The sequence below is a fragment of the Artibeus jamaicensis genome, unplaced genomic scaffold (genome assembly GCF_021234435.1).
Source record: "Artibeus jamaicensis isolate MK-2021 breed Jamaican fruit bat unplaced genomic scaffold, CSHL_Jam_final contig_387, whole genome shotgun sequence".
In the NCBI taxonomy this organism is placed as follows: Eukaryota; Metazoa; Chordata; class Mammalia; order Chiroptera; family Phyllostomidae; genus Artibeus; species Artibeus jamaicensis.
The window spans coordinates 1556557-1569852 of NW_026521812.1; the positions used below are offsets into that span (position 1 = coordinate 1556557).

Here is a 13296-nt window from a genome sequence, read left to right on the forward strand (position 1 = left end):
TTTGTAAAGATCAAAGTATTTACCTGAGGCTGAAGCAAAGCAACCAGGGATGTGGGGAGACCAGATTGTGCTATAAATGACATTTTCATGGCCTCTAAAGGTGCACAAAGACTTTTCAACAGTTGGATCCCACTACAAATAAATGAATAGATCAATTACATAAAAAAAGGTAAATTCCAATGTATGCTCTTAGATGTACAATACATAAAATATTATGTATATATATATGTACATACACACACACTATAGATACATGTCTTGAGAACTTTTTAAAAGTCTATATTTTCATAAAGCAAGATGGCATTTCAGGGGCCAAAATAATCAATGCTGAACTAATTATTAGTTTACAGCCAAAAGATTAGAAAATTTTAAATTCTAGTAAGTGGTTTAAGGTACTTTAAAAATATATAATTAGCTATCTACTTTAAAAGCTACAGAAGAACGTCCTGTTCTAGAAAAGAAAAAAATCAGTGGAAGCTTTGGGGGGGAAATACTTATTTTTAAATACAGCAATGCCAACGTACCAGTTTGACAGTCTGATCCCACGAACCCGACACCACAAGCTGTTCACCTCTGGTCTGGCTCCAATCGATGCTGTACACCTAAAAACATTTAAAAGTGCCGTTTGGAAAGCAAAAGAGCATCAAGGTCAGTTATATTTTTATCTCATTATAACAGTGGTAGCCCGTTACAACAACTAATTCACTTTGTTAAAGCATCAAATAAAGTTGTATAAATCTCAAAATCGTGTCTGAGAAATAAAAAGACTTGTACACTCCTCCAGACTTATTCCTACAGACTACTTTAATGGAATTCTACAAAATGTTTCCAAACCTTCTTCACTAAAAAATTATACATATCTTTAAACCTACCAACAAGTCACTGTCTGCAGCACCCTGAAGAAATGTCAAAGCAGATTAGAAAGTCATCTAAAAAAGCTTGCTGGGTCAATGTTTATCAGAAAGCATTAAAATGCAATCAATATCACTATCTGGCCTTTCTTTGAAAAAGCTTACGGGAATCAGATGATCCTTTCAGATCTCTTGGTAAACAGCCTTAGTTATCCAATGGTGCTGTTCTAATCTAGGCTTCACTGCTCTCAGTAAACCACTTCAAATGAACTACTTGGAAGCTTATGGAAATATTTTTCATTCTGCCATTTCATACAACAGATTATATACAGATTACTACTATAAGCTAAGGTCAACAAAATATGTGCATAATTATACTTTATGAAAGTAGTCCTGACATGGATATGAGTACATGTCACTAAATATGATCAGCAGGTTATTCTGAATCTGCAAACTTGAACTACCACATCTAGGTAAGAAGCAAGAGTAACAGGAGTTTGCAGTCATTTAAGTATGGGTTCCCTGTTCTCAGCTGCCTACTGCTAAGCTGAGCCATGCTGGAGCCTGAGTAAAAACAAAAAAAATCAGTAATACTGCTTTATTTAAAATTGATATTTTTGTTAAGCATAGATTTTTGCATTAGTTTTGGTTTTTAAACCACTGCATTAAGAGATTATTTATTTTGACCACTAAGTTTAGAGACCTCCCTTAATTTTGGTACTCAAGGTGAGTGTCTCACCCAGCCCCTCCTAGTCCTGGCCCTGCTGCTGCCTAGGTCCACGCAGAAAAAGAGCAAAGAGCAGTTGGAACACTACAGAAACCACAGTCCAGTAACAGAGCTCGGAAAAGCAGACAGAAGGTGCAGCAGAAACCAACGACTGCTACAGCCATCTGTTAATTACAGGTGGAAAAGATGGGTTTGGAAGCAATCACTGAAGATTCTGAGAGCAGAAGAGTTTGACTTTATCCTCTGGGCCAGAGCTCAGCAAATTTTAGGGCCAAGTAAGTATTTTAGGCTTTCTGGACCATTTGATCTCTGTCACAACTAAACTCAGCCTTGTAGGGTACCAGAGTAGCCACAGATGACACTTAATGAATGAGCATGGCTGTGTTCCCATAAAACTTTATTTCAAATCAGACAGAGAGCTGGGTTTGGCCTTGGCCCAAGCAGACATAGTAGTTTGCCAACCCCTGCTCTGGGCTGATATGAATAGTCAAAAATAACCACAAAAGCAAATCTTTATGGAGCACCTACTGCATGCAGGGTGTTGCCACAAGTATTTTGTGTATTTTATTTCATTTAATCTACACTTCCATGAAGTAGAGGTAGATACTATGCCAAAGCCCACAGAGGTTCAAATTCCCAAAGCTGGCAAGCTGCAGAGCTGAAACCTGAGCCTGGGCTGCAGGTCGCCCGCCTTCACTCTGCTAGGCTGTCTCTACAGCACCCTGCTGGAGGGCGCTGTGGAACTGGAACTTCTTGGTGACCTGGAGCTGCAATAGGAAGGAAATCAAGTGCGGCCCTTGTCGGTATCACACTTTACTGGAGCCATCTCTGGGCCCAGACTTATTTCATTTTGCTTTCATGGATTATACACACCCAAGAACTTAAAGCCCCTGTCCACCTAGTGAACTCCTGCTCAAATGTCAAGACTGGGCCCCATCATGTCTTTCACAGAATAAGCCTCCCCTGATGAACCCCTCCGTGACTCAGATGCTTCCTTCTGTGCATTACAACAGCATCTTGTACCCACTTCTGATTCAGCATTTACCATATTTTATGAAAATTCATATTAAATAACTGCCACACATCTTGTACATCTATGCCCATTGCAATAGATGTGAATTCACAATAAATGTGAATTAAAATAATTAACCCAGCCGAATTTATCCTCACACTATGTAACTGCTGAGAAGTTGAAAAGAGCTACTGTTTTCATTTTAAAAGATAACTGAATACAGCTAAAAACTGACAACACTAGCTCACTCTCCACGCCTCTACACATTTCCAGCACAATGTGGGACTTGAAACCTTATGCCTTCTCACCTTTCAAAACCGTGAGAGCCTCCACAGGCTCAGAGAGAACCCAGCCCTAACGAGAAGAGAAGATGGGCGGTAAGGAAGCTGTGTGGATGGCAGCGTCCTGCCAGCGGTCTTATCTGACACACAACGTGGCACACATTAGGGCCTAGGACAAGACTAAGGACAGGACACACACGATGAGGTTAAAAATGGATAATAGAGAAGGAAGTAAAGGTGACTCAGTCAATAATGCTTCATTTGCTTTACTGAGTTTAAAATATTAGGACATGTAACCAACAGTACAAGTCAGAATATTGTGTTAAAAAACAATCAAAACCTCTGTATGTAAGTCCAAAAGGGGTGCTGGGATGGAAGCTTCAGCTTGATCCCACGAAGAGAAGGATTCAAGCAGGGCCTTGAGGGCTGGCTACAGTGTTAGCAGCAGGAAGCAGAAGTGTAAACACTGACCAGAAGCCCACCACTCCAAAGACATACGTGGGCACAGGAAGCACCAAGAGATTAGGACTAGGGTACACTGCAAGCTCACACCAAGGTTTTATGCCTGGGGACTGTCAAGGATGGTGGCACTCCCAAAACTGGAAGACTGGAGGAAGAAAGCTAAGGTATAATTTTAGACACACTGAGTTTGAGGTGACAGCAAGATAATCAAGTGGAAATGTCTGGTAAGAACGGGGGTTTTGTGTTTACCTCGAGCTCTGTAAAAAGTTTAGAGCCATAAAGATGTTTGGGAGACAACCAAAAAGGGGTGACTGGATTCCATTATCCCAACCTGAAGTGAGTTTACTCATCTGTTCAAGAAATATTAATCAAGCACCTACTACATACAAGGCATGGATTGGGGCCAGGGAGAGGAGATACAATGCTAGACAAGGCAGATAAAGTCCCAACCCTAAAATCTTCTATTTTAGGAGGAGAAAACAGTCTGTAAATAAGTAAAAATATAATTTCATGTTGTTACTGTTTAAAATTACAAAGCAGAATAAAGCAAAGTAAGGAAACTAGAAAACAGTGACAAGGGTAGCAGGTCACTTCTCAACAGTGGTCAGGGAAGACTTCTCTCAGCAAAGAACTCTGTGCAGTAGGAGAGAAAACTACAGATTTGAGGAGAGGCTTTTTCAGTAGAAGAAAAGACCTTGAAGCAGGAAATAAGCATGTCATGTTCAAGGAATAACAAGGTCAAATAGGAGGGACAAGAGCCCAAAGGGCCACGGTTACAAGTTCGTATGTAATTTCTCTTTAGAGGCTACAACCATCAACCACAAACTACCACCTGGATTACAGCGCCCTTCTAACTGCCCCCCCATCCATTCTTGCTCACTTCCATCCATATCTACACTGCACAGAAAATAATGTCGCCCCCAAGACACAAATTAATGTCGCTCCCCACCCCCACGACACAAAGCCCTTCAGTCATTTCATACTCTCTGGTTCCTGCAATGTACAGCCCTCACTCAGCACTCAGACTCATCCATGCTGTGGCTTACTACCCAAAAATCACAATCACACAAAACTACCCATGACTTAGGGATGCATACATATGTAGTAAAACTGAGAGGAAAAACAAAAAATATATAAATAAAAACTCAGGATAGTGGATGCTCCTGGGAAGAAGGAAGGAAGGAAGGAAAAAAGGCGGAAAAAGAATAGGATCAGAATAAAGGAGACAGAAAGACACAATCAGTAACCAGGGGCTTCATGGTATCAGTAAGGTTTTATTTCCTCAGCTACATGATAAATATACAAGTGTTCCTTATAAATTGTGTGTACCTATTTCACATGTATGAAACATTTCACAGTAAATTATTTTGAATCTTCAATGTCCTTCCACTGATCTTAACATAAAGGCCAAAATGCTAACTAACTGCTATGGGCACATAGGTTCAATCTTTCCCCTTGGAACACGAGCCTTCCTTTGCCCCTAGCACTGTTCCTCTGACCTCGCCACCTAGTCAATCCCCACTCCCCCAGCAGACTCAAGCATGCCCCCTCCCCCGTCCCTCCCCCAGACAAGAGCCTCCCCTCTGTAGCACGCTGTATGGTCACGGCACTTACCACGGCCCACATTAAATAGCCAGCAGCCGGAGCCTCTTCCCCTGGACGGGGCAGGGTCCTGCCTGACTTGTTCATCTGCCTGACTAAGCCTAGCACAGTCCTTTGCAGACAGCAGGGTAAATCAAATTTTTTTTGAAGGGGCAGAGAAACACACCTGAATGGAAGGCACATCTCCTCTTCATCCCCTCTTCCACCTCTTCCCTATTCCCAATCCCCTCTCCTATCTCTCAAACAGGAGACATGGCAAATGGTCAGATTAAGTATAAAAAAGGAGGGAAATACAGTTCTATCTTAAAAGCAGGGTCCTCTAAAAGCCTATTTTATGAAATTACTCTTGGCAGTGGTGAAGAAAATTAATGAAAAAACTGCAACAAGAAAAACCACTGAACAATATTTTGCGCTGCTTTATGAAATCTAAACCTAATCAAAAACTGTTTGAGAGGACAAATTTTATCGCTGGAACTCATTCCCAAAGAGCTCATTTTTAATCTACTGTATAGTATTGCCTTTTTTAAGTTGTTCTATTTAATTAAAAATCACCAAAGAAAAACTATGTCTGGAATCGTCATATTTATGTGTATCAATATAAAGGAGAGGAACACTGACTTTTAATTACTGAGTGATTAGAAAGGGCTACATGCTTCTTTTAATGGGAAATAAAATTTTTTCATTTGTCACGACAGAAAAATTTTAATGTGAATAAAAGTAAGCAAAACCACATAATATATCCCCAGGTACCCAACATATACCACCTATAATAATCAACATTTTTCCTACCTCATTTTATCCCATCACTAACTGACTGATTACTGGAGTATTTAAACACCAGACAATTTCACTCATAAACACTACAGCAGATAAGAATGGTTTTCAACTTAAGCACAAGGCCATTTTAACACTTAACAAGATTAACAAATGTTCCTGCCCTGGCTGGTGTGGCTCAGTGGATTGAGCACTGGACTGTGAAGAGTTCAATTTCTAGTCGGGGCACATGCCTGGGTTGCAGGCCTGGTCCCCAGGAAGGGGCTCTTGAGAAGCAACCACACATTGATGTGTTTCTCTCCCTCTTTCTCCCTTTCTTCCCATCTCTCTAAAAATAAATTTAAAAATCTTAAAAAAAAAGATTATGGCAAAAACCACAAAAATGTCTGAATTTTGGATATTTTGCTCTATGGAAATCTTGCATTGAACATCCTGAAACTAAAGTTCCTTCTTAAACTGTTTTAATGTTCAGCAATTCTATGAAAATATGATCATTTATAACTACACTTATTCAAACAGCCTTCACAATAAAACAGAGGAACTACAATTTTCCATTATTTTCCATCACAATCTTAAAGGTACTGATTTTTAATAACTACAGCTATAAACTGATGTTTGGAATCCTCATAAAATGAATCTTTTATCCCAAAAGACTAGCATTCTTGCATCTGATAAGCATTTACTAAAGGCCTTCTATGGGCCAGGCTCTGTGGAAAATAAATCTGCAAGTTTTTACTTAAAGGATCTATTTCTACCTCAAGAAAAATTTGTCTTTACCATTGAGTTCATTAAAAACATAGTATGTATTTTACCAACTTAAGGTCAAACTGTTTTCTGCGCTACCCGCCCCCACACACAATATCTAGACAAATGAGCCAGATTTAGATTTAAAGTCTCTCAGTAAGCTCTGCCTCATACTCAGTGTTCGATGCTTTTGCTCCCATATATTCTGAAAGTCTTCGGCATCCTACTGAAGACCTAAAGGCAATCCTGTGACGTCTCTGTGAAAAGTCCACCTACCTCCACCTTGAGGCAGAGTATGGCAGGCGTATTCCGACCCCTGTAAAGAAAGCAACGGGACTCTCTGGAGGAACTGGTGCCAAAGTAGGCTCCCACTGGCGGCATTTCACTGACTAATGAGAAGCATGTCCTGTTCTTCTTTCCCAGCTCCTTAGGCCAAGAGGTACATGTAACACGTGCCACAAAGACATTTCCCCATGTTTATGTCCCCACGTGCATTTCATCCAAAGAAAACCCATAAGCCCAGAAAGCTTCCCTTCCTACCTCCTGAGTGTGCTCCTTGTAGACTTGCAGTGGCCCTGCGGCTTTTGCAGTGTCCCAGAGCTGCAGCGAGCCGTCCCCGCTACAGGTGACCAGGACGTGTTCATTGTTCTCACTCCAGGTCACGTCAAACAAACCATCGTTCCAGTCAAAGCTACCACAGAAAAAAATTAAACTTTAAAAAATCTAGCTGAACATAAAATAACAGTAATAACTATAGTTTTTTTAAGTTTATCATATTTTAATGCATTATCTCACCTAGTCTTCACAACTATGAGAAGTAAGTAGAACAGGCACTTGAAACACGCAGAAACAAGTTCAAGGAGGTGAGCAGAGTAGTCCATTCGTACCACTAGAAAACTACCCAGCTAGATTAAAATCAGTTCTCCCCACTGGAGACACAGCACTATTTACGTGAAGGCACGCTGCCACACCTGGGTGCTCACTGTTTTTGTGGTTCAGAGGCAGGACCAGCAAGCACTTTAAAATACTAAATGAGAGAAGTAATCCCAACTTTTCCCATAAATCTTTCACCTGAGTGAAGAGCAGGTGGTTATTTTCTGACGGTATTTCCTTTCCTCTCTCTCCCTCTGACTAACTCATGACTGAGTCCAACAGTCATGCAGACAAGACATGCGTGGAAAGAAAGGGCAAGAAACACTAGATAACCTGCAAAATGGATAATTAGCTACTGAATGAGTGACGCTAAACTACATTAAGAAGACAGCAAAGATAGAAACATCATACAGCAGTACAGTTACTAGTTCATTTTTTTATGTTTAAGTTTTATAATATCTAAATGGACACTGAGAGACTAGAGCTTTAATAGAAAAATGATGATCAAACTTAATGGCAAAAATAAGTTCTATACTATGCAAATGTTGAAGTTTCTTTTACATTGCAAATTAAAAAAAAATTTTTAAACTTTATGGATAAAAAAGATTCAAAACCTAATTCTATTAAGACTCTAATAACAAAAGAGGATATGCATAAGTTAACAGTTAGAAACCGGCTTACCTTCTAAAGAGCCTAAGGCCAGACTCATTTTGATCCAATATTAACAGGGTTCCACAGCCTAAGGAGAAAAGAAGTGGAGATCATGCTGTTGAACCTGCCAGGGGACCACCTAAGGTCAAGGAGGGGTCAAGCACTGAGTACCTAACTTACCACCATGAATTTCCTCCTAAAGTTATCAAAACCAGGTATACAAAATTAGGTTGTATTCCCTATTTCTGGCTTTCTGTGTTGTGCTTCAATCATTAAGGATAAAACTTATCATCGCACCCATGCTTGGGATCCAGACAGCCCTGCCAGAGGAGATACTTGAGTTCAAATTCTGTGGCCAGGCAGGGGCCAGGCACCTGAACCTCCCGGATAGGTGTTAGCACCCCTATGTACAGGAACAAACCTCTGGCTTACAGAACTCCAGGATTCTATTCCTACTACATCTCACTGCCTCACCAATAAATCAAAAATTCATCAACACGGGACTTTAAAACAAAATACCTGGTGGAATCTGCAACATACTTGGTGGCAAAGTGCTAAAGACAACATGTATGTTATCTCCCAAAGAAGAATTATTTTACTAAGGGACCAGCATATTTTAAAAGTTATATTTGTTATAGAAACTGTGTGTGGGGAATAGTACTGTATGGCCTTTTATTTAAATATGACTAATTTTTTAAAATGCCAACTCCAATAAAGTTTTTGTAAAGGTTTTCTTTCAAAATGTCAGAAACCCATGGGTATTCAACCTAACTGGTGGGCAATTACAGTAAATCTAAATATGCAAGCAGTAAGAGCTAATGGTGAAAATAAAAGAAAGCAAATATTTCTCTCCAAGTTTTAGAAATTACATTATTTTTTCGGTTGTAAGGACCAAACAAAAACTGCTCCCAAAGCTGACATCATGCAGTGATTTGTATCGTATCTTCCATGTGTAAATAATAGCTATACATCAAAGGATGTGCAGCTATTCTTTTAATTAGGATATTAATTAAAAGAAGAAAAATTAAGAATGGAACCCTTCCTCACATGAAAAATCTAAAGAACAAACTGAACAAGCAAAATAGAGAGAAACTCATAGAGGGCAGGGTGACAGCTGTGGGATGGGGGTGGGGGCTGGGGTGGGGGTGGGATCCAGCGAAAAAGGACTCATGGAAGTGGACAACAGTGTGGTGATTGCGCGGGAGTGGGGGGGAGGATATGAGGGAGGTAAATGGTAATGGGAAAAAATACAATAAAAAATAAAACCGCCAGAAAACAATGAACAAAATGCAAAAAAAAAAAATGGAACCCCGCCTTTCAATCTAGACCATGACAGACAACTGACTTAAACCCCAAACATATACTTGCAAATATAGCCCTCCTGGTAGAATAACCGGTGAAAGCACAACTTGGATAAATTTCATAATGGCAATTGCGAGGAGTCTTAAATCAGGGGCACTTGATTTATGACTGACGGCCCGATTGCTGACTGTGGGGAACGTGGACGACTAACAGGTACTGAGATGACCCTGAGGAAGGCCTTGGAAGTGCTGGGGTCGGGCCAGACCGGTCAGACCCATCAAAAGAGCTATACAGTCTAAACGCCCTCTCTCTCTAGGGCGGTGTGTGCCGGGAAGTGGTCAAGGGTGGTGGGTGCCATCAGCTGGCAGTGGAATTGGTGCGCTCTTAAGGAATTCTTAACACACGGGCCACCAGGCGTCTTCCAAATGCTACTTCTGCACGGTAAATGCGGGGGGTGGGGGGGTGGCGGTGTGGGGAATGGCCAGATCAATTCCCCAGATCAATTCCCCACACTCTCCCACACTGCACTAAAGAGGAAGCGGGGGCTGACAGGATCTCCTGCTCCCCCTGGTGTTCAGTTGAGGCGCAGTCTACTGGAGGAAATGTTTTCCGACGTACGGGAGAAGCCCGGCTAGGCTGGTATCCTCCCCCCACCCCGCCCAGGCGGCGTGGCACAGCCTCACCCGCGATGCCGTAGTGCTGAGCGGCTGCGCAGGCCAGGCGGCCCGGCAGGTACGGGGAGAACTCTGCAGCGTAGCCGTGGCGGCCAGGCACCTGCAAGGTCCGCACTGATCCGCCGTGAGCGGCGTTCATCCCGCTCACTGAAGCTGCCCGGAATCGGAGGCAGACTCGACCAAAGAAGTTAGGGACCCAGGAAGACAAACCGGAAATAAAGACAGCCAGTGCCTGAATACCGGATTTCTATTGGTCTGCACATGGAAGGGCATTGACGCCAGCAGAATCCATTTTTGTTTTGGGCAAAACAAATTAGTGCCATATGACATAAACTAGGGTAGTGTGGATTAGGTGGAGATTCTGACAACTTTTGTTTTTGCATATCAGCCTCCACTGTGGGGCTATCTGGTTCTTATTGTCAATTGAGCTTTGAAAGACTGGCACCAGTAAATGCCCCTAATGATTATAGAACGAGATAAGCTACAGAAAACTGAAATCATGCATCGATCCAAAAAGCAATTGAGTGCTGTGTTGCTCAAGATAACCTGAACCAATATTAAATCAGGCAGGAGTGAAGTGAAGATAAAAAGACATAATAGGCAACTAACTTAAAAAAATTCTCACTACATATATTGTATAGTAATAAGTGCTCAGATACAGGATTAATTAAGGAAAACTAAGGCTTATCCATTCATTCACTTATTCGTTTATTCATTCATTCATTCAAACATTTACTAACCATGCACTATGTGGAGGGTGACCATATAGAATCTACTTGCCAAACGAGACAATTTTGAGAGTGAAAGGGTGCAGTTAGTAAGTAAGCCAGGCGAACCAGCACACACCTAGTTGTATGGTCAGCTTAACTATACACCAAATACAGTGCTAGGCACTTGGGATTCAAAAGCAATAACATAGACTCTAAGCCATCAGCAGATTATTCTAGTAGACATGTCATCAGTTAAGCATAATTAATGTAATATAGGTGCTATGAGAAATATGTATGGGGTATTTTTAAAAAGGAAATTGTACTAGGAATGGGAGGAAAAGTGTCAGAAAGGAGGTGATGATGTTTGTGGTGAGTAAATGATAATGATGTTTTCTTTAAATAGACAAGAAGATGGAGGTGATTGCAGGGGTAAGAATAACATGAACAACCCAAGAAACCTAAAACAGCATGATTGTGACTGCCAGGACTCAGCTTAACCAAATGGAAGGGGGATGGTGAAGAATATTGGGTGGAGGGATTAGGGTGATGTATTGGGGCTGGATCATGAAGAGCCATGTGCTGTACCAAGGCAACTGAATTTCTACTCTAATTTAGACAATATGGAACCATTTGGCATTTAGTGTAAGAAAACAAATTACTGCATTTTCATTTTAAAAGATCTGGGCAATGCTAATCTGGAGGACAGAGATTAGCAATGGGAGGCAAATTAAAAGATTTTAGCAATAGTTCAAGCAAAAGATAAGACTTTAAACAAATATTATGGCAATGGGAATGGAACGTAAGAGTCAGATGAGATTTTTAAGGTAATAACTCATAAGATATGATTTGTGAGGAACCGGGGTGGCATTCAGATTTCTGACTTACATGCCTGGATGGATGTAGGTACTATTCACTGAAATCAGGACTGTGAGAGGAGGAGCAGGTTTGGGAAGAAAATGAGCTCCGGTATTAACATATTTAATGTGAATATCATATTGGACATACCAATCGGAAGCTCAGGGAGTTCTTGTGTGCATATAGAAAATATGTAAGCCATGGAAAGGATTGACCTCACCCAGCAGGAAAGTGGTATGAAAAAAGGAAAGAGCCAAAGACAGACCTTGGGGGAAACACCAGATGTAAGAATTGGCAGAGGAAGAGGAGCCAGGGAACAGATGGGAGGAGACAGACCAGATGTACCCTATTAATTAATTAATCTGTTCAAGAATACAGCTCAAGTTGGGAGAATTTGCATACTACCTTTTGATACATATTTAGATGGACAGGTTGAGAGTTGGTCCTTATTTGGGGAAAATGACTCAAAAGAATTCTTAAAGAGTATCAAAGAAAATAAGATAAAAGCATCTATTACAGTGCCTGGCACATAGCAGGCATTCAAAAATATGACAACTGACCTGGCTGATGTGGGTCAGTTGTTTGAGTGCCACCCTGAGAGGCAGAGGGTCACTGGTTCAATTCCCATTAGAGCACATGCCTGGGTTGCAGGCCAGGTCCCCCACTAGGGGGAATGCGAGAGGCAACCACACATTGATGTTTCTCTCCCTCTTTTTCTCCCTCCTTTCCCCTCTAAAAATAAATAAATAAAATCTTTACAAAATAAAAAATAATAATGCATTTTAAAAATATGAAAACCATTACTATTATAGCAGGAAAGAATTTGCTAGCACAGATCCAAAAATTCAAGAAATAAAGCATTTTTTAATTGATTGAGAGAAAGAGAGAAACATTGATCTGTTATTCTATCAATCTGTGCACTCATGGTTGTTTCTTGTATGTGCCCTGATCTGGGATCTAACCCACAACCTTGGTATGTCAGGACGATGCTCTAACCAACTGAGCTACCAAGCTAGGGTCTCTTTATTTTCTTGCAACAACTTAAATCACCATCCCCACAGGCTGTTAGAAAATTCAAGCTCATTGGTGTTTGGGGTTTCCTGGCACTCCCTGAGGTCACACCAGAATCTGACACTAGAATGTAAAGTTTGTAGCAGTAGGATCGTCAGCACTTCAAACAGTGCCTGGCAAACAGTGAAGAGTCTCTCTCATCTGCTGACTGTTAGGATCACCACAGATAGCTCCCTGTGCCAGTCTGAAATATCAAGGGAAGGTGCATTTTCATGTGATGCGTGAAGCTAAGCAGGGCCCAGTTGTCTCTTCTCTACTAAGATGGTCTCCCACTTACCCGAGGGGCCCATGAAATCACTCCTACCAGCGAGCAGGACCAAGCTGCTGGCACATCTCCAAGCTGGAGAATCTTTCCCTCTTTCCCTCGGCCCCTTCACATGGTCATATCTTGCCTCCCCCTTCTCAAGAACACATCAAAACTCTGTTCAGTGAGTTTAAAGGTTGTGAGCAGTTTCTATGGCAATCCTTCACGTGCCCTGAGGTCAGGATCACAGAGGCAATGGCTAATCTGACCAGAATAGGGAAAGGAAAAACACAGATCAATACCAAGTCAATTGTCCTGGCATACTGAATGAAGAAAATAAGTAAGACATGAACTAATTATTAATTAATAACAATTGACAGTAAAAATGTGGATGTGTAAAAGCAAACAGAATCTTATATATGCCTCTTCTCCCCCCTAAACCACACAAGCTCCAAATTCTTAG

At 41.2% G+C, this 13296-nt stretch overlaps 1 protein-coding gene across 1 annotated transcript in view; it reads right to left on the reverse strand.

Annotated features, from left to right (window-relative positions):
• Nucleotides 1-10151, reverse strand: part of PEX7 (peroxisomal biogenesis factor 7) — a 68482-nt gene extending 58331 nt beyond the window's left edge. The window contains exons 1-5 of the mRNA XM_037148819.2: nucleotides 9963-10151; nucleotides 8008-8065; nucleotides 6994-7144; nucleotides 525-602; nucleotides 24-132 (exon numbers count right to left, since the gene is read on the reverse strand). Of these exons, the coding sequence (XP_037004714.1) occupies nucleotides 24-132; nucleotides 525-602; nucleotides 6994-7144; nucleotides 8008-8065; nucleotides 9963-10092 (526 nt within the window). The 5' untranslated portion in view covers nucleotides 10093-10151. The remainder of the gene's footprint in view (nucleotides 1-23; nucleotides 133-524; nucleotides 603-6993; nucleotides 7145-8007; nucleotides 8066-9962) is intronic.
• Between the last annotated feature and the right edge of the window lie 3145 nt (nucleotides 10152-13296).